The 21520-nt window shown below is 36.3% G+C and overlaps 1 protein-coding gene across 1 annotated transcript in view; it reads right to left on the bottom strand.

Annotated features, from left to right (window-relative positions):
- The window catches only part of LOC135079481 (furin-like protease 2), a 45692-nt gene that overhangs the window by 9905 nt on the left and 14267 nt on the right, over positions 1–21520 (bottom strand). Inside the window, exons 2-3 of the mRNA XM_063974139.1 lie at positions 8255–8359; positions 1219–1353 (exon numbers count right to left, since the gene is read on the bottom strand). Of these exons, the coding sequence (XP_063830209.1) occupies positions 1219–1353; positions 8255–8359 (240 nt within the window). The remainder of the gene's footprint in view (positions 1–1218; positions 1354–8254; positions 8360–21520) is intronic.

The following is a 21520-nucleotide window of genomic DNA, read 5'->3' as shown; positions in this document are numbered from 1 at the left end:
AAACTAAGCAAAGCTTGTACTATGGGTAGGTACTAGACAACGGATATAAACATACTTAATACTTTTTTTTGTAAATACATACATATTATACATAGTAGTACCCAGACCCGTCACAGAAATTAAAATTCATCATTTCAATTTCTGCCCAGCCGGGAATCGAATCCGGGACCTCTCGGCATAGTAGTCCGTTCTGAACCACACCAAACGGCCGACGAAATATCGATAAAAATAGTGTTTTAGGACATCCCTAGTAACGAGGCTCGAGTTTTTTGTTTCCTCATTAAGCGAAGTATCGGTTTTCTGCTAAGCATATTGTTTCATTAAATTTACGCGATCACTTGGCAGTTTACTGCTTTTAAAACATTTCGATTAGCAAAACAATCGAGCGGGGCTAATCTTTATTTCATCTGATAAAGTTATGGCATGGAAAGAAAGAAAGAAAAAAGAAAGAAAAATGTTTATTTGGCCCAAAACAATTATTACAATTTTACAGTTCAAAGTATTTGTACATGTTTGAACCAAAATGGCTTCCGCTCAGCATTGTGTCCTGCTCTAAGGCAGACCCCAGAACAGGATGCTGTTATTCTGCATAAAATATTCAGTTACTCATTACTGATAAAGCGGCTATTAAAAGGATTAATTGGTGTGTAACTTTGAAGTTTTAATAACAGTGAATAGCTAAGTAAGACATCGTGATACCTTTCAATAAGTAACAAAACCGACAAAGAATATTCATGAAAATTGTTTTATTATACTTCTAGCGGCCGCCTGCGACTTCGTACGCGTGAATCCCGTTTTACCCCCATAGGAGTTGAATTTTGCAAAATCCCGTCTTAGTGAGCGCCTACGATCTAAAACGGAAAAATTTGAGACTCCTAGATTGTAGTTTTTGAGATTGTGAGTGAGTGAGTCAGTCAATCAGTACGCTTTTATAGATATAAAATAATAAATCGGCACACAATAGACGTCTTTTTGTAAATAGAAAGGGAAAAGATTTTTTTTTTAAATATTTTTCCAGTGTACGTACATCTCTTTAAGAACCTTATTTGTTCAGATTGTAATAATGAAAATTTAAGAAAAAGAGTTCTTGAGTGTGTTTACTTTACCCATTATCTAGATACCATACTGTAGAGCTTTTTCTATGCAAAAAAACTGTACATTTTTTAGCCTTCTTTAATCGGCTAATATTGTTCATTTGTATGTTAAATAAATTCTTACCAAGTACCACTGTTCCTTGAAGAGTGGGTCGGGGAAAGAAGGCGCACTGGACTGCCGCATCACGTGGCGCGGCCACTCTGCCCTGTGGTCCCTCTTGGTCCGCCTCACTTCCCTCTGCTGCATCGCCCATCTCACCTGCCGTTAGAGAATACGTATTAATTTCCAAAAGTAGGTACCTAATTAAATACGAGTAATCCTAGGCAGAGTTGCACCATCTTACTTTAACTTTGACAAACGTCAAAAATCTGTCAAATTCCATACAAAAAACACCGGTTATCGTTATAGTTACGGTCAAAGTTAGGTGGTGCAACTCAGTCTAAGAATTCTTGGACTATAACAAAATAGATAAAATAACTAAAATGTTGTCGCAGCGCTTTCTAAAGCGTGGAAAACAAAGTATTTTCCATCTAGAAAGCATATCCTCGTTTCAATTCTGCATTACTTTAAAGGCTTGAGACTTGAACTACAATCTCATGCTGGACATGATATTATTATGTCTGTTATATTTTTATTTTATTTTCAATCATATTTACACACTCCTTTATTATATGAAATGTCTTGCAAAGATGTAAAGGCTCCCGGTACATCGGGGCTGTTAATACAAAATATCTTTATTTACATTGCTTTAACCAAAATTTATGGCTCAACAAACTGCCTTAACTACCCATAGTTATTCATATTTAAATTCAACGACTATATAAACCTAAACCTAAAAACACATGGCAGACAGTCAATTGTCAAAATTGACCACTAATGGGTTAATCCACGAAAGTTTTCGAGGTCGTATCAAATATCCACTTCAGATAGAATTTGTTATTGAGAATAGCCCTCCACTTAACTTTGATAAGTTCTAAAGGTTGTCCAAGGACAGCTCTATTTCATTTGTACTAAAAACTTGGTTTGATTATTGTTTAATGGATCTGAAGGTAATCCGACATTTTGTTTCGTATGGACTGTGAGTACCTTGAAGTCAAGATTAAGGTTTTTGATATGCTGATATTATAATATAAGCATAACTTAATGGAACCCACACATACTGAAACTGTAAAAATGCCAAACTTATTTTTCAGTTATAAAATCAGCCTTAAAATGGGTTTTATTTATCACCCTGACCTAGACAAAGTCACATAGTCCAGCTTGGCAATTTTTCCAGTATCTATACTACTGAAGAGTTTGTTTGTTCTATCACAGAATAATAATAAGTACTACGTACAGAAGTTTTACTTCGCGAAGGTATTTAAAAATATGTATGCTCAATGTCATTAACAATATGGTGTAATTTAGCCTGTCTCAAGAGTCAAGCACCATTTTGTTGACAAACGTCAGTGATCGGCACTGCGCCGAAGCTATAGGGCTGACTTCGGTAAAATGATGTGACGTGAGGTGCCAAACTGCGGAAATTGGCGGAGGAAATACATGATTTAGCATGAATTATCATGAATAATATTAACTACTTATTTACCTCTCAGTGTCTTGAGGCAACTAAAAAAAGTACATTCTGTGTTTTTATTATTATTTAGGCAGTTAAATACTGCACATTATTTAGTACACCATTTTCTTAATTTTCTTCCATCATACACAAGAATACGCGTGCGTGAGTCAATGTTCGCTCGTATGTGAGGCCTTGTTGAATAGTATCCTGTAGGTGGGCCATCGTGCGTGTTTTGTTTTCGATGTAAACTCGCGGAGATGAACAGGCCTGGTTCTATTCCGATTTGAAAAAATATTTTTGTGTTGGATAGCCTTATCAAGGAAGGCTTTAGGCTATAACATCACCCTACAGCCAATAGGGGCGGAGCAGTAAAGAAAAATGTTGCAACAACTAACATTACACATGAGTGTACACTCGCGAGCAAAAATATGGAATCGCCCTATTTGTTTCGAGCGATCACAAAAACTAAATGACTAATATAGAAGACAAATAAAAATGGTACCATTTTAAAGGATAACACAGATACATACAAAGTCATTCAGTTCTTAAGATCGCTCGGAACAAAACACATGTTGGTGATTCCATACTTTTGCTCGTAAGTATATTTTCACGCGTAGGTACGAGTCGCGGGCTCACCTAGTTTGGGCATGAAACGCGACTTGCACAGGTTTCCAAGTAAACACATACACACAAATATTTGCGGCACCAGCATCCCGCACTACGTTCGATTGCTTCTCTTTCAACTCCATCTCGGGACTGTCCACTCGGAAATTGAATCCAGGGATGGTATCCTCTCCAATATTCCAGCATGAATAGACTTTTGAATACAAAATAAATCTAAATCAATGAATGGTAATGACTGACGGTATAAAAGCTTTTTTAATGGCCCGATTCAATTACACGAAAATGTAAATGTGAAGCAAAACTTTTTATTCCAATTTGAATTTGTTCTCAAATAAAGAGAGTAAAAAAGAAAATTTTGCTTGGAAACAATTATAGTAAATATGATTTCCATTTTATTTCGTTCTTTGATACGCGAGTTTTTTGGCTTATTAGCCACTTGGTATTTTAAATATCTCGCCGTAGGTACCTCCTAATTGTTTACCAAATACGTTAAAGTATGGCTTTAACTTTGATTAAATAAGCATTCTTCTTTCAGTGAAGTAATTACAATTAGTAAGCTGCAATCTTTTTGTATAACAAAGCTGTTAACATTCCAGCTGTTTTAAATATAATTGCATCCGTTGCTTTTATAGTAATTAGCTTTAATTTTAATTAAAACGAAATTGCGATAGAGATGAGCTTAAGTGGAAACAAAACAATGAAAGAAATTGCAACGCTGCGAATTGTTTGTTGAGAAATGTTTTCGTTGAAACTTAACAGATTTACTTATTATTACTGCAAAATCGTACTTCGACTACGACTAATTTCTAGAAAGTTCTACAATATCTGTAAGTACCTAAGTAATATTAATTATTTTTAACATGTGTGTGTAAGTGTGTGTGTAAGTTTTAATACATCGCCTACGCTAATTTTCAGTTTGGCATTACTGTTCAACGTTGAATGTAAGATAAATCCATAAGTTAGCCTCTCCACTCTTAATTTTATAATGTTACAGTAAAGTTTTAAATAAATATAGTTTCCTTTTTTTATTACATAATAACATGAATAAATCTTTGAATGTTGATTTCTCCAGATATGAAATATAGGTTTAGGTACTTGTCAAAATTTGTCTTAACCGCCAACTTAAACAAAAAAAGCAGGCCATTAAACTGTATTAAATCCCTACACGTACAGAATATTCCATTCGATACGACAAAATTGTTTACAACGTACACGTTCGTACATTAATCAATGCCACACAAGCACTGAGCCTCTAATCTGAAACCTATACAATTTTAATATCGTCTATCTGCCGCTACTTCGAAGGCGGATCTTGTATTTCAATTTTCAAACCAGTCTAGGTTTATACGAGCACTCATATAATAATTTATTCCTTCGCCTTTTAGAGATAGGTTTTTGAAAGACAACATTGATTGATGAGACTACACAACACATGGCTCGCAGAATTGCTAAAATCAAGTGGCAGTGGGCGGTGCACATAGCTTGTAGAGACGATGGCCTTTGAGGCAGAAAAGTTCTCGAGTGGCGACCACGGGCCGGAAGACGTAGCGTGGGCAGGTTTCCCACTAGGTGGACCGACAATCTGGTGAAGGTCGCGGGAAGAGCCTGGATGCGCGGACCGCGCAGAACGGGTCATCATGGAAATCCTTGGGGGAGGCCTTCGTCCGGCAGTGGACGTCCTTTGGAACGATTCTCGCACTCAGTGCATGCATGTTGCTTCATGGTATCTATGAATGATGTATCTATGGTGCTATCATTAAAATGTATGTATGTATCTTGTCCCATAATCGACTAGTTTTGTGAAAGCTAGATTATATAAAGATTTTTTTGAGTTTTAGAGTTTTTATAATATTTGTCTTTTCCTCTCCTGACCTCCAGACGTTCGTTCATAAAAAAGTTAATTAGACTTAATGGAGCGAGAGCGCAAATTACTGTTTTCTCTTCAAAATTGAAATTCATAGCATTGTTTACTTAAAATGGAAACAAAAGCGTGACAAATTGCGTTAGAACGATCAGACTACATTACAACTGCAATTTTTTGGAACTTTTTGACAACATCGAGCGAGTGCTCCTTAATCATGTATCTACTACTGCTATATCTATCTATTTATTTACATCAAGCGGCAAACAGTGGTGACTGAGTTTGTCGCGGCGCTTCTTCTCAGCACTTGCCAAATGATGATCTCGAAGCGCTGGTTTTAATTTTTAGTTTTGAGCTAGAAAATGCACGCTGTTGCAAGCTCACTGATTAGTTAATAGGTTTCCAAAAATCGGCAATATGTGCCATTAGCAGAATAACGCAGATTCCTAAATCTGCGTTATAACTGCGCTTACGTACGAAAGCATGCTACTATTGAGCAATTGCTACTTAATAGCATTGTGTGTCGAAACATTGCTTCATGCTAATTTTACTACTATTTTTTTTTTATTTTCTATGAAAAAATAAAACCATTTCACTCTATAAATGTCTTGCTGGGCGATGATAAAGCATTTCAGCCTAAGTATTTAGAAGTGTGCTCAAAAATGCTGAACAAAAGCAAAAGTGTCAGTTTTAATTGCACGCTTGTTTTAAGCATCCTAATAATGCATGTGTAACTGTACCTTAACTGTAACATAATATGTTACAGTTAAGGTACAGTTCATGTTCAATGTTATTCGCAATCGGACGTTAAATATCCGTTCAAAATTCACAAATTTCGTGTGCAACTAATCCCAATGATACTAGTTGACCGCGACACGGTTGCGGACGCGGGTATGTCAACATCGGACGTGTTAAACTACCGTCATTTGCTAATAAACATCGCTTTAATCATGATAAAGTAGGCAATTGCGATGAAACGTTAAAAGCGGATGAATTTTCAGAGTTAATTAAATTCTAATAACATCACACTGGTCGTTTATAATTCAAGGGCTCTTTATTATGTGCGCGTTATTATGGGAACACAAGGTGACTATTAATAATTCAGACGTTCTTAGCAGATTGCCGACGTGAATTAGTTACTTCTGAATGAAAAAGAGACGAAAACTAAACAAAGTTGAGAAAGTCTCCTAGACCATTCAAGAATGATTCTAAAGCACAACGTTTTTTAACACTTCATTCTACTCTTAAAAACTCAATTAATTTTAAATAAACTGTAATTCATTAATTTTAAATAAGTTATTATTTCTTAGCGATTATATACTCAACATCAAATAAACCGCACCTTCCGCAACGCGAACTTTAACGATTTTCTTCTGACACAATCATGGTGCCCTAACAATATTGGTGTTATTTGAAAGCCCAATAAATATCCTTAAAGAAAAACACATTTAATTTCTTAATAAATTATTAGCATATACCATAAATGTGACTTGAAAAAATACCTCATTTTGGGCCCACCTATGGGATCAATTAGACCAATTTTTATGGTTATAAAACCAAATAATGATTTCACGTGTCCTCTTTAACAGATGGATAGCAATTAAACCCAACTTAACAGTTTTATAGCCATAAAAGTTGGCTCTAGCGTAACTACCTATTTTTTGAAGAAGTGACTCTGGATCCTTCTAAAGACACATTTTTGGGGTAAAAACCTTTCCTTTAATGAAATGAAGGTTAGAACTAGGCTTTTAAATGGTACCAATATTGGTGGGAAGTGGGGATGCATACGTTTGAAAATGCTTGTCGCGGGAGGTGCGATTTATTTGACGTCGAGTGTAGTTGCTTATTAATCTATTGTTTTTAGTGCTTGTAATTGAGAAAAAGTTACGTAAAAAATCTATGAAGATTTTAGCTTTAGTTCTTGAAAGTGGCCGCTAGGGGAGCTGTACCATATGTCACACATTTAATGTCATTTTTTACGCAGTCGCTAGCGAGCACACGTAACGTAAACTCATGGTAAGCACACAATGCTTTTTGTATGGAGTTTGACAGATTTTTGACGTTTGTCAAAGTTAAAGCCATCTTACATCTAGGTGCAACTCAGCCGAAGGCAAGGCTAAGGCGCCTTAAGTTTTGAACTCGGTTTGCTTCTACGATTTCATGTCACCGTTCATTTTTCATACATTAATAAAAGTAGTGTCGTGTACTGCAAGTGTAATTTTCCAATTAAGTCGGGTGGCGTGCCCAAGGCGTGCCACGGCATCTTCTGAATAATGGTCAGCGGTTTCAAAGTAAACACCGCAAAATGCTTGTTTATTCAAACAAAAATTGGTATAGTTAATGTATTAAAACAAACAACTATGTATTTTGGCAGGATCCCAATTTATTTTACTGGAATGCGTTAAGGAGGGTAATTTTTGTGCTTTGCTTTTGGGACCGTGAAAGTTCTAGGAATAACGTTTGTTCTACTATAAGATAATTTTATTCTTGGAAGCGAATTCGATGGTTGACATGAACATATAAAACAGCTTGTAGTAGCAATTCAGTTGAAATAAAATAGATTATTTCAAAGAGCCAACGATACATATAAAATACTCTACAATATTTCAAATTGTTCGATAAGTCAACATGTTGTTGTCAACATGTTAATTTTCGTAAAAATAAAAAAAATAATTACGCATTGTAACGTTTTTTTATAGAAAATGGATAGACAATATTTACCTGCATTCATGGTAAATAACGGATATCGTTAAAAAAATAACAATAAAATATACGAGATATTTTTAAACCTAGCAAAAAATTTCCGCAGTCATTTGTTTTTGGCGTAAATTGTTTACCCAGAGAGCTTCTTTTGTTTTCCAATTGTATTTTTATTTTATTTTTTACACACAATTGTATGTACACAGATGTGTCTTAAGTAAGCGCCAAGTAACGGGCCTAATGCCCGTATTCACAAACATTACTATGAGGTCTCACAGTGCGCGTAGATGCACAGGGACACACGAACCAATCACAAAGCTTTATTCAACGCTGTGCGTTCGATTTGCTGCTTCACTTAAGCAAGAATCGTTTGTGAATACGGGCGTAAGTACTGAATAAAAACTTTAACTTTGACTTACCTGTGGGTCATTTTTGAGCCTAGTGACGTGGTCTGTGCTGGCATTTGGCGACCTTTTACTGACGTGAGGGTGTGACAGAAGGTAGAAGTGCTTCAAGTTGCCAATCTGGGGACAAAATAAACAGCATTAGTGTATTCGTTTGCTACATTTCAGCAACAATCTTGTAATTTTAAACTTTAATACAATTTCAGGTTAAATTGGTAGTAATACATAATTATGAACATGGTGCCTACATTAACATTTTCTACTTAAATTCTCACATCATCCTAGACCTATCACATATATGTATACAGGGTGTCCCGTAATGTAACGTCAAGCCGGAACTGGGTGTTGAGGCAAGTTATGCTGGTTATCAGAAAAATATAAAAAAAAATCTATGTGGCATTTTGTCAAAATAATAGGCATTTAAAAAAAATCAAAAGATTCTACTCCCGGTGACGGTCTTTTTACTCGTGTTGCCACAAATCTTCACTTTTTCCAAATTTTTTTTTTTGTTATGTAACCCTGAATAATGCTTCTCTAAATTGTTATCAAAATTACAAAACCAGCTGCTCCAACTTGGATGAAAAAAATACATTATTCCCAAAAAAAATATCAAAATAAAAATTTTGCCTAGTTTAAACTGACTGTACTGAAAAAAAAATGTACTACGCGAGTGTGGCAAGTGACGTCATAATTTGGCGCATCTAGTAAGGATTCCAAAATGGTATAACACTTTGTAAAATCTTGGTGTAATTGTCGACAATTGTTGTTTGAAAATAATCCCGTTTTTAACTTTATCTACCTTGGTTAAAAATATTATTCTAATGTGCCCAAAATTCAAGTTTCTGGCTTAAGTGAGGTGGAGAAGCCATTTTAAAAGGTATGAGCGGGACGGAGAGGGCCATCTTACCAAGCAGGGATGTTATGGATATCCGTAACCGTAACCGTAACCGAAACTATCGGATATCCGAAATAAAAAAATATCCATAACCGTAACCGAAACTGATTCAAAAGTTACGGATAGTTTCGGATAAAGGCGGAGTCTAAGGGTACAATTCCAAACTGCAAAACTCTATGAAATCTGCAGTATACACGCCGCAGCTGCAATGCCGCGCTGCCGATTTCATAGTTTTGCAGTTTGCGGTTGCAGTTTGCGGTCTGCGGCCCGTCTTGGAATTGTACCTTAAATCTTAATATTTGTTACCAACTTGTCTGGCATTCGCTGGCACCATCTAATATGCCAGCCTGTTTTACCTTTATCATACATAGGTGTCGTCTTAGTTGGTACATAAAGTAGCTATGTGGGTATTGCTATTTGTATTATACCTACATTTTTGAAATTCTAATAATTTCGGATAATCTGAAATGATTTCATATCCGTGACCGTAACCGAAACCGGTATAATATTATTCTAATATCCGTAACCGTATCCATAACCGAAACTTCATATCCTTATTATCCTTATTATCCCTGTTACCAAGTACAAGTGCAGGCAGAGCAGGTAGTACCTAAAGGCGCGCGCACGGGTGACTTTTGTCACAGTATGTCAACTACTTATTACTGTCATGGTGACAAAAGTTTCTGTACGGTAGTCAGTCACAGAAACTTGAATTTTGGGCACATTAGAATAATAATTTTTAACCAAGGTAGATAAAGTTAAAAACGGGACTATTTCCAAAAAACCAAAAATTGTCGACAATTACAGCAAAAATTTACCAAGTGTTATACCATTTTGGAATCCTTACTAAATGCGTCAAATTATGACGTCACTTGCCACACTCGCGTAGTACATTTTTTTTTTTCAGTACAGTCAGTTTAAACTAGGCAAAATTTTTATTTTGAAATTTTTTTCGGGAATAATGTATTTTTTTCATCCAAGCTGGAGCAGCTGGTTTTGTAATTTTGATAACAATTTAGAGAAGCATTATTCAGGGTTACATAACAAAAAAAAAATTTGGAAAAAGTGAAGATTTGTGGCAACACGAGTAAAAGGACCGTCACCTGGAGTAGAATTTTTAGATTTTTTTTAAATGCCTATTATTTTGAAAATATGCCACATAGATTTTTTTTTGTATTTTTCTGATAACCAGCACAACTTGCCTCAACACCCAGTTCCGGCTTGACGTTACATTACGGGACACCCTGTATAATCATAATTTAAAAGAATTAATTTCGTACTTAGCATTAATTTAAACAAAGAAATTAATTCTTTTAAAATATGATGAAGTAGTAATATAAGTAGGCAATTACATAATGAATAATGAATTATTATAATAGTTCATTAAAAATTAAATCCCAGTTAATATTCACTTCAGACCAAATAATATCAATAAAATATGTATAGTTAATGCCTGAAACTTAATCTACACAACAAATTAGATGAGAAATATATGTAACTAGCTTTCCGCCCGCGGCTTCGCCCGCGTGGAATTTTGTCTGTCACAGAAAAACTTTATCGCGCGCGTCCCTGTTTAAAAAACCGGGATAAAAACTATCCTATGTTCTTTCCCGGGACTCAAACTATCTCTATGCCAAATTTCATCAAAATCGGTTGCGAGGTTTAAGCGGGAAAGCGTAACAGACAGACAGACAGACAGACAGACAGACAGAGTTACTTTCGCATTTATAATATTATATATAATATATATATATTAGTTGGGATCAAACACGTAGTTACGTAATGAAAATACGAGTAGGTATAACTTACCTAATCTACTACATCCATCATAATAATTAAGCATCGAAAAGGTAATTAAACTCTGTGATTAATAACAATCGAATTCAGAAACAAATTGAAACGCAAAGTTGCCGATCGAAAAAAGATGGCCGTCAATTATTCGTCGCTGAAGAACCAGCGACTGCAAGTGATCGGACGAGTTCGGAAAACGGACCGCGTTTGGACTTTTCCCGCCTTTTTTCAACCGCTTGAATGGACAATAGAATGGTGGGCTGCAGTCATTTGTTCGAAAGCGTTTGTTCTAGGGTTCGTATTTCGAATGGAAAAGGAACCTTTACGGAATATTCTTTTTTCGCCTCTTTCATTACTTAGTACAAATTAAGTGCGTTTTAACTGACTTCAAAAAGGAGGAGGTTCTCAATTCGGTTGATAATTATGTTTCTTCTTAATCGTTGACTGTATTATTTTGGGATCTATGAACAAGTAGGGGAGACCTGTACAAAACCGTATACCGGGGTAAAACCGTACTGTATAGATTTCTCCGTTATTATTTCAAAATATGCCGCGCATATACTACTCACAGCTAGCAACCAATAGGATCAATCTGTCAACAGACACTTGCTGCTGCAGGCACGAACGTTAACGCATTATCAAAATTTATTTGTTTTTTGGTTGTTTGATCTAATTTTTTGAAATGAATATAACTAACAAGTAAGTGTGCTTTATTTTATATTGAATTGTGTGTATTTACGAATTTGTTGCAATATTTTTACCGGCAAGTATCGTGTGTGTGTGTGCAGTATTTGATAAATGTATTTACTGTGTTCATAGGGGTAAAAGCGTACGGGGTAAAATCGGCCAATATACGGTTTTGACTTTGTTTACAGAATTTACAAATTTGCCGCGCAATTGGCTGAATTTACAAATTTGACAAAGCTGGGATGCCGAAACAATGAAAAAAGCTGTGAAAAGTGTTATCGAAGAAGGAATGGGATATTTAAAAGCGTCGACTACATATTATGGCATCCCAAAATCTACTTTGCAGGACCGCGTATTTACGCGGTTAAGTTCAGGTCATCTGGTGAAAATCTTTCTACAAACAAAGGATTAGGGCGTTTCAAACCCGTATTTTCATCATCTGGGGATATCCTATAATATGTATACGGTTTTGTCCAGTCCCCGGGTCAAAACCGGAAATACTAGAGGTTTTGTTTTTGTTTAAAAAATAATATTTCTGTTAAATTTAAGTGTTATTTCATTGTTGATTTTTCTAGCTAATGAGAACCCTTAATAAAGAAGTAAATTACAAATACGTAGTTTTCTTTGTTTCTATTCTATGGGTATTTATTCTTAGCTATACGGCTTTACCCCGGTCTCCCCTACTTTATTTATCCTAAAGAATACATTTCACCTTTGATCTTGTTCTAAAGCCGTATAATAAATTATGTTGGTTTGGTTGGTAGTTTAATGAATTGAATCTAATTCATTTCAAAACTAATGATTGGAACATTTTCTCATTTAGAAACTAATTCGAGACTTCAGTAAAGTTATTAATATAATTCTAGGCCTAGTTCAAGCAGCTGCCTCAATAAATTCTAACATTTAAATTAATGACGTGCCTAATATCTAGACTGCTAAATTAATGGAAATACTAGACTCAATCAAATCACGTTTATAGACGAAATTCATTTTATATAAGCTGTAAGAGCCAGATAAATATATAATAAGCTGTAAGGACAAAATTAGTCCCAATTATCTGAGTTTTCACCATTCACTGTTAAAATAATTTCAGTTAGTGACCCAATGTCTCAATGTCTCAATCCAAGACTTATATATTAACATTTAAAATACTTAGGTATCATAAGTTACGTTTTCGATAAACATTTAAATACGTGTTTTGTAGTTCAAATAACTTTTAGTTCAAAAGAAAATAAAGTGACACATTCACGCTCACCAAAGAGCCAACTTTAACATTGTCGTGAACATAAACTTCAATGGTATTCGATTTCAAATAGAATACAAAGTTTCAAATCTCGTAGAAGCGCCATATATCCCAATATTCCCGATACAAAGTTACATCTCAAGGAAAAATCTACTTTAACTCAATAAGATAGAGCTGAATATTGACTAACCTAAAGCCTCAACCTCAAAGTTAGACAGCCTGAAAAAGGTCGTTAAAGGTTTAGGTCAATTCACAAATTATGTTATTTAATTTTCAACCGACTTCAAAAAAAAGGAGGAGGTTCTCAATTCGACCCGTATGTTTTTTTTTTTTTTTTTTTTCTATGTTTGTTACGCGATAACTCCGCCAATTATGAACCGATTTGAACAAATCTTTTTTCGGCGTATAGGTAATACCTCAAGGGTGGTCCCATTTAAATTTAATAATAGAAAAAACAACCCCCAAGGGTGGAAAATTGGGGATGAACTTTTTTATACGCAATATCTCCGCCGATTATAAATCAATTTGAACGATTATTTTTTTGTTGAATAGGTATTATCAAAAGGGTGGTTTCATGCGAATTTGAAGAAAATATTTCACCCCCAAGGGTGGAAAATTGGGGATGAACTTTTTTATACGCAATATTTTTAATTTTTAGTTTTTTTTTGTGTTCACGCATTTGAAGTCGGTTTTATTTTTTTAAAAAGTTAATTATCTAAACCCAAATAAACAAAATACTTTTTTCTTTTGTTGTCCATTTAGTTAGTTAGGGTGTTCTAAAAATAAACAGAAACATTATTTATTTATCAGACAGACGCGTTCAAATACATTTTCGTTGTTAAATATTTTATAGGTAATTTTATCATTTTTAAAGTGACCTTCGTATAAAGCCTCTGACACAAAGTTGGCGTGAAAAAGACGCGATGAAACCACAAAGTGACATCCAAATCAATATTTATCTAAAGGTAGCACATATCTATAAATAGTTGAGTTGTAATCTGATGGTTATCAAATTGTATAACGGGACTATTTCCACCTCTCTTTCCCACCGCTGCAACTCCTGTTTCGTCGCGGGTCCAATGACAGTTTAACTTTCCCCGGGATAAACTTGGCCTTCACTGGTTAGATTTTTAATGGCAGTCAAGCTGTAGATCCCTAAACAGGAGTTGCAGCAGTGGTAACGAGAGGTGGGAATAGTCCCGTGTACCTATAGTCTAAATTGCTATCCCATAAGTAGGTAGTAGGTAGTACTTATTATTATTCTGTAGCCTAGTAGTAATAAACGAACAATAGAGAAACAAAATGGCGCCCACCATCAATACACGCTTCAATAAGCGACTATAAAACATAATTATCCCCAACATCCGCGGAAGTACAACTGAACTGTCCTCAAAAAGCCGAAGTTAGAGAAATTAATTAAATCCCGACCAGATGAATGAGAATTTTCTGTGGGAGGCATAAATATGACAATGGCGAGAAAACGGGACAAAAGCCGTGGTAATTGAAAACTCGCTTCAACGCACTAATTAATTAATATGATGCACGCCTCGGTTAGAGCACTAAGCATAGTGCGGACTGCCGTTAGTGCATATGAAGATGAATTACGTTTTGAGCTCGCAAGTCGCTCGGAAGATAATTTGCTTCGCAGTGTATTTTGATTACGCGCGACTCGACGGCAGATGAGGTCGGAAGGGGATTAGAGTTTGGAGTAGCTAACCAGCTAATGATACTGCATGTTGCTTCAAAGTGATTTTCTGTTTTGATGAAAGGTTAACCGCAATGTTAGTAGTCGTTAAAAACTTAGATAACACCTCATTTAAATATAGCGCATAGAAAATCCTAAAAGTTTCTAATTAATCTACAAAATAGATTTTGTTTTAGATTTTCTATACGTGACTGAGACCTGTCGAAACCGCTTCGGTGACACGTACATTACTTTATTTAGTTTTAGTTTTGTTTCAATTTCTTGATATTGTTTTGTGTCGCTGAATAAAACATTTCATTATAAATCATTCTTCAGTCTCTATTAAAGTACCTTGATTTTTATAATTTTAACGTACAATTAAAATTAAAGTTAATATTATTTAAAGCAAAACCTTCTCAGTAGCAATGCAACTAGCTGTGTTCTTTCGTTGCATTGTCTTCAATATCAATAGTGTGTCCCTATTCAAAGAGTTAATTTAGGTAATTGAAATGCCGCTCCAACGCACTCACCGGGTCGACTATTAGCAAGATGAATTCACCTTAGCTTTTAGTGCATATGAAGATGAAATGCTTAAGCGGCAATCTACAAATGTACAAGGGAGTGGTCGGAGAGAATCTTGAATGTAACATTCTGGCTGAAGCCCTAATGAGGCATTTGTCTTATGTGATCAACGTGGCACTGTATCCTTCTAGAATACAAATTGCCTTTTGACACCGCTCCACTCGCTTCGATTTTGTTCCTTCGTGTGAAGAACTCTCGACCCCTGGGAATGGCCCGAGGTAAGTCTGTTACTTTTATATTATTTTTCTAAATAACGAAATTCAAGTAAGAAACTAAAACAGTTCTATTGATGTAAGTTGTTCAAGCAAATGTCTGTTGAGAAATTAATTTAGATTTACTAGGCTCTAAAGTTGCAACTATACCAAACCAAACAAGTAAGTAGCTATATTAATTTAATATGAGTATAATGTGTTCAAAACTTTGCCAATGCCATACTTGGTATTGTTCCCAGTTTCTAAGTTCCCTGCTTATTAGCAAACTCAGAATATTCTAATTATATTCAACTGTTCGACCAACTTCAAACGCAGAATCTAGAATCTACAATTGAGATCTGTAACTAACCCATACCAGATGCTCCTTATAACAAAGCTGTGATATTACCCACCGAACGAAAGTCAAAGGACCGAATTTCGACCGCAAAGTAAGTTAGTGGAGCAAATAGACTTAAGTTACGACTCAAGGCGACATCTGCCGGGCGCCGGCGAAACTACAGTTCGATGGGAATTGAAATGAGGGGTTTGGGGCATGCATGGGAAAAAGTGTAGAAACTAGAGCACGTTGCAGCAATGTCTTCAGTTATGGAGGGTATATTGATATTTTATTTGGAAATATCCAAAAGAAAACATCAAATTCTATGTTCGGTTTCGGATATCGTATTACGTAGCCAATAATTTAATTTCGTGGAATCTCAAAGCTTGACGAGCTTGACCTTCGAATGAAATACAGTAATTCAGTTCTTTGATGTAAGTATCTCCGAATATTTGGGCAAATTAGTGTCAGATGATAATATAATATGGAATACTCGTATAATGTGAGGGCATATTTTTGGCGCACTAGAATCATTTCGCGCATGATTTACATAAATTAGATTGGAGCCCATAAATAATGTTCTAATCAAGTTTAAAATTTTGCTGGCTTTTTTTAATCATATTGAGGATACCTATTTCAGTGATCATAAACTTTTTCGCTAATACGAAATTACATAGAAAATACAAAGGATATTTTCCGACAACAAAATACAAAACTATAGCGAAGAGTTAACCTCAAACAGAAATACTTTTACTAAAGTTAATAATAATAGGATCTTTTCAATCAACCTACTTCTAACATTAACAAAAGCCAAAATATACTTATCTCTAAACAAGTTTTATTTTTGGAAGGATTTTTATCTTACCAATAGCGAAAGAAAGGAATAACAATGTTCTAAGAAAACACTTCCAATTATACTCACTCTTCAAACTCGATGTTGTGAGATTTATTTAGGGAATTTACCTTGGGAACTAGGAACAAGTTTATTATTTCAAAAGGAAGGTTCTGGTTGCTTCTAACTATCTAACTATAGTTCTTGTTGTAAAATAACACGGAATATTACAAATAGTACATAAATCTAGCGCTTGACTCAGTCAGTTATGGAAGCGGCACGGGAGGATTTTTAGGGTTCCGTAGCCAAATGGCAAAAAACGGAACCCTTATAGATTCGTCATGTCTGTCTGTCCGTCCGTCCGTCCGTCTGTCCGTCCGTATGTCACAGCCATTTTTTTCCGAAACTATAAGAGCTATACTGTTGAAACTTGGTAGGTAGATGTATTCTGTGAACCGCATTAAGATTTTGATGCAAAAATAAAAAAATAATAATAAATATTGGGGGCTCCCCCCCATACTTAGAACTGAAACTCACAAATTTTTTTTTTCATCAAACACATACGTGTGGGGTATCTATAGATAGGTCTTCAAAAATGATATCGAGGTTTTCAAAATACTTTTTTTCTAAACCGAATAGTTTGCGTGACAGACGCTTCCAAAGTGGAAAAAAGTTGGTCCCCCCCCCCCCCCTCTAACTTCTAAAATAAGAAAATGAAAAATCTAAAAAAAACATGATGTACATTACTATAGTAGTTTTGGTCACTTGGCCGGTTTTTTTGTAACGTCAAACGTCAGCGAGACTTCAGATCTCTCTGTCACGTCATATTATTATGTCAATGTCACCTCTCACGTGCCGCTCCCATACCACAGGCACTGACTGAGTTAAACCTATATGACCCCCATTTTGCCATAGTGTTATATTTGAGGTGTCATCATCGTTAGGTAATGACTAATGAGTGAGTACAGTCGCGCACACTGCAATACTTCGGACATGTCTCGAGGCGGGATGACAACTCCATAGAACGACTGGTCGTCCAGGGAAAAGTCGAAGGAACCCGATCGCGTGGCAGGTCACCAATGCGCTGGACCGCCAAGTGAAAGCAGCAGTGGGAGACGGCTTATGTGACTGCACTAGACAGTCTGCCAATAGAGAGAGATGGAGGGAGATCGTGCGGAGAGTTGTATCCGCCTCTACAACCGATGTGAACAACGCCTCAACGTGACCACGACCGCTCTGTCAAGAGCGTAACGAATAAGAAGAAGAAGAATGAGTGAATATTTTTCAAATACCAATTCATTACACAATATTAGAGCCCTGCATATGCATCGTGATATGCAATTTACACGTTGTGCCGTCGATTCTATGTAACCAATTAGATGGCTCATAGAATCTCATCAAGTTTGTGACTCAAGTGTCACAATAAAAAGAATAATAGGTGCCCCTTTTGGGAACTCACAAATTACGATTTAAACTATAGAGCTAATGATTTATGACTGAAACGTTTAAACTTTAATATTTACAAACGGTTAGTTTAGTTTTAATGCGATACTAAATGAGCTGTAAATTACAAATTATCTCAACTATTGTTGCTTTAAATTGGGCAGGTAATTTAGTTTCATTATTGCAATTTGTTGTTTTGTACCTAAAAATCTGGCATGTAATGTAATGTTCTAGACAAAGAGCAAAATGTCTGTCTTAAACTGGTTAAAAACACAAAAGAATCACCTAGTAGGTAATTTAAGCCAAACATCTTACGTAATTTTTGTAATATATTCTGATGTGCTGTTAAAATTGTACGTTACTAAAATCATATATTACTTTCATACTACTACAATATATAATATACAATTAGTACTTTCATAGAGTTTGTTATTAATTAGGTAAAATTCTGTTCCGTGTTGTAAAAACCTTTCCCTGAATAGGGCGATGAATATAATGAATGAGTACTTTGCACGATTAAAAAAAGCGAAACGCATCGTTATTCTAATGGATTATTTTATTGCCGCCATTTTCACGCTTTGTGCGTAAAATGTGCTATAATATTCCATGTTTTAAGAAATAACTTCCATTTTATTACCAATTCAGAATAGAGGTTTTTAAATAAATACGATTATATTTTGGATTTACGTAATTATTACCCATTTTAATAAATATCATGAGCCAAAACTGACGATAAATTGTCGAGGATTATTTAACTTTAAGAATTGGTTAATTGGTTTCATCTTTCGAATATGAGGTTCTAGTTTCTATAAAATGGGACACACAAAGTGTGAAACTAGAGGAAAAATGCCCATGGATTTACCAGTAGAGCTTCATAGAACTCCAAGGTATGCCTTTGACTTAAACTTCATCATCATCATCATCATCATCTCAGCCATAGGACGTCCACTGCTGAACATAGGCCTCCCCCAATGCTTTCCATGTTACCCGGTTGGTAGCGGCCTGCGTCAAGCGGTTTCCTGCTACCTTTATGATGTCGTCGGTCTAAACTAACTATAGGTACATAAACCATCTTGCATGTCAATCTGTGACAAACATCTCTGATTAAAATAGACAAAATGTGTCAACACATTTTGTCAATATTCACCCCCATTTAGGAGAGTAATCGAATAAGTCGAAAGCTCTTATGGGGTGTTTTCCATGGGGGTTGAAATCTCACATTTAATGTTACTTCAACAAATTGCTTCTCTCTTATGTTTGTATGTATACTTGTATTATTTTGTTCCCAATGGACAATTTGACACCATTCTTCAATAATTCGAAATCACAACTTTTCTAAAAAGACACTACATTCTGGTCTTAAAAACCTTATTAATTTTAAATTACCTGTAAATTACGATTTTTGGTCGCATTGTAATTACAAAAAGTAGTTTATTTGAGTTGACAAAATAGTGACGTCACTTGCTTGTAGTGCCATACAAAATCTATGGGAGAGTTTCGTTTTGACAGTTTTAAAAAGTACGTCAATTGATTGACCAACATGTCTATTAAGGATTATTTTGACGTGACCTTAATTAAACCTTTGACCTGTAAAATCTAAATTAACACTATTCGAAGTTCACTCTAATAATTCCTACAAAGTAAATACATCAGAAACTTCTGTATTGGAATTCCAGCTAAAAGTCGGTAATATAAGTAGTTCGAATGGTAAAAAGATACCTACGGAACTACCCGACAGCAGTTAATTGATGGATCGGGGGTAGGTAAAACTTGACCGGACCATTTATTTTGCCTTTGTTGAGGCTGACCGGGCTGTTAGGTTGACCAGCTAAATACGTACGTCGATATATTTGGACCATTAATCAATTATGCGCAAGTAGAGCAGTCAAGGAACACGCTCGAAAATACTTTTGTTTGAGATTAGACACGAATTACAAAGTTGATCGAAGGATCTTTTTAGGGGGCAGAACTGGTTAACTTGAGTTGACTCTTGATCGACATGTTTAATTACTTGATTTATGTTATCATTTGTACACAAATTGGGACCTTAAAAACACAATATTTAATCAACAAGAAAATCGTTTGTAGCTTTAACAAAACTAAATACAACAAATTAATCATAGTTCATTACGACCACTCTGTCAAGAATGTAAAGCTCAGAAGAAGAAACTAAATACAGCTTGTGCCTATTAGGTAAACGAACTTATAAGCGCCTATGACTCCAAACGTGGCAATGCCTAACTCTCTAACATTTTCCCCCTGCCACTGTAGTCTGCAGCTTTGATAATTTTTAATCAAAGGGTTGTACTCATGTGAGTGCACTAGGCCTTAGCATGGGACTTTATCATCCCTACTCACGCAACTCCTGTTTAGCCAGGATCTACAACTCAGTCACCATAAGGCCTCAGCCTCGAATGTAGCGGGCAGCGGGGCGGCGGCGGTTGCGGCGCGGGAGCGGCAGGATCTTATAAGGGTTCTTACACACGAACAGCATTTTGCTGTCGACGCATGTAACTGCAGTCGACGTCAGAAGGCGACGGCTAGCTGTCGACATGCTGCCGACGTGCTGTCGACGCGTTCGCGGCTGCCGCCGGCTGGTGGCGACAGCTAGCCGCCTCCGCCATTTTGAAGGTCAACTGTCAGTAGTCCAGGAGCTTACACGCACACCTAATGAGTTCCGAACAAATTGATTCGGAATTGCTAAAAAATTAGTGCTGTCAAAAACAATGAAATAATATGGAACTCGAATTTAGAAGGCTACCATAATAAAACATTAAAAAATAGAGCATGGGCGTCGGTGTGTGTAGTCTCGTTCTCTATTCAATAACATTTCTTAAACCCACAATGACCGGTTCTTTCTCTTTCGTCGACGACGACGGAGTAAATGCAACAACAGTGTTTCTTCAATGAAATCCATTTTCAACTGGCTGGCTCCTGTACAAAGACGTACGCCGACACGGTCGTCGCAGCAAGCTGTCGACTCGTCGACGGCAGACGTCGACGTGTCGACAGCTTGCTGCGGGCACGTCGACGGCTAGCTGCCGACAAGTGACGGCGACTGCGGTCGCCTTTGCTGTCGTCAATGTGCTGCTCGTGTGTAAGAGCTCTAAAATCAAATAGACCAGTTCTCGAAAACAGCGGCGCGGGAGCGGGCAACGAGCGGGCAGCGCACTCCTTCTTTTGCCCCCAGTAAATCGAGCGTTAGGAATAAATTTGAATCGAAACAAAATTGTCGCCGTTGTTCAGACATTTAGTTTGCGAATAAAAACAAATATCTCGACAACACAACCCCGAACACAACACTTCGCCGCTAAAGCGCCGCGCGAGCTGCCCGCTTGTTTCGAGAACGGGTCTGCGTTGCCCGCCCCGCTCCCGCGCCGCTGCCCGCTAAATTCGAGGCTGAGGCCTTAAGCCTAGGCGCAGACCACCGACTTTTAGTTGGCCGTTAAGTAGTTGGGTCCGATTCTAATTTGTATGAAGAATCGGCCGATACCAAATCGGCGTAGTGTGCGCATGTTCGCTCCATACTGATTGATTAACAGCCCAACTCAACTATCAGTCAACTAAAAGTTGAGGGTCTGCACCTAGGCTTAAAA

This window comes from Ostrinia nubilalis, chromosome 16 (genome assembly GCF_963855985.1).
Source record: "Ostrinia nubilalis chromosome 16, ilOstNubi1.1, whole genome shotgun sequence".
Lineage (NCBI taxonomy): Eukaryota > Metazoa > Arthropoda > Insecta > Lepidoptera > Crambidae > Ostrinia > Ostrinia nubilalis.
This window is presented reverse-complemented; position numbering and strand designations above follow the sequence as displayed.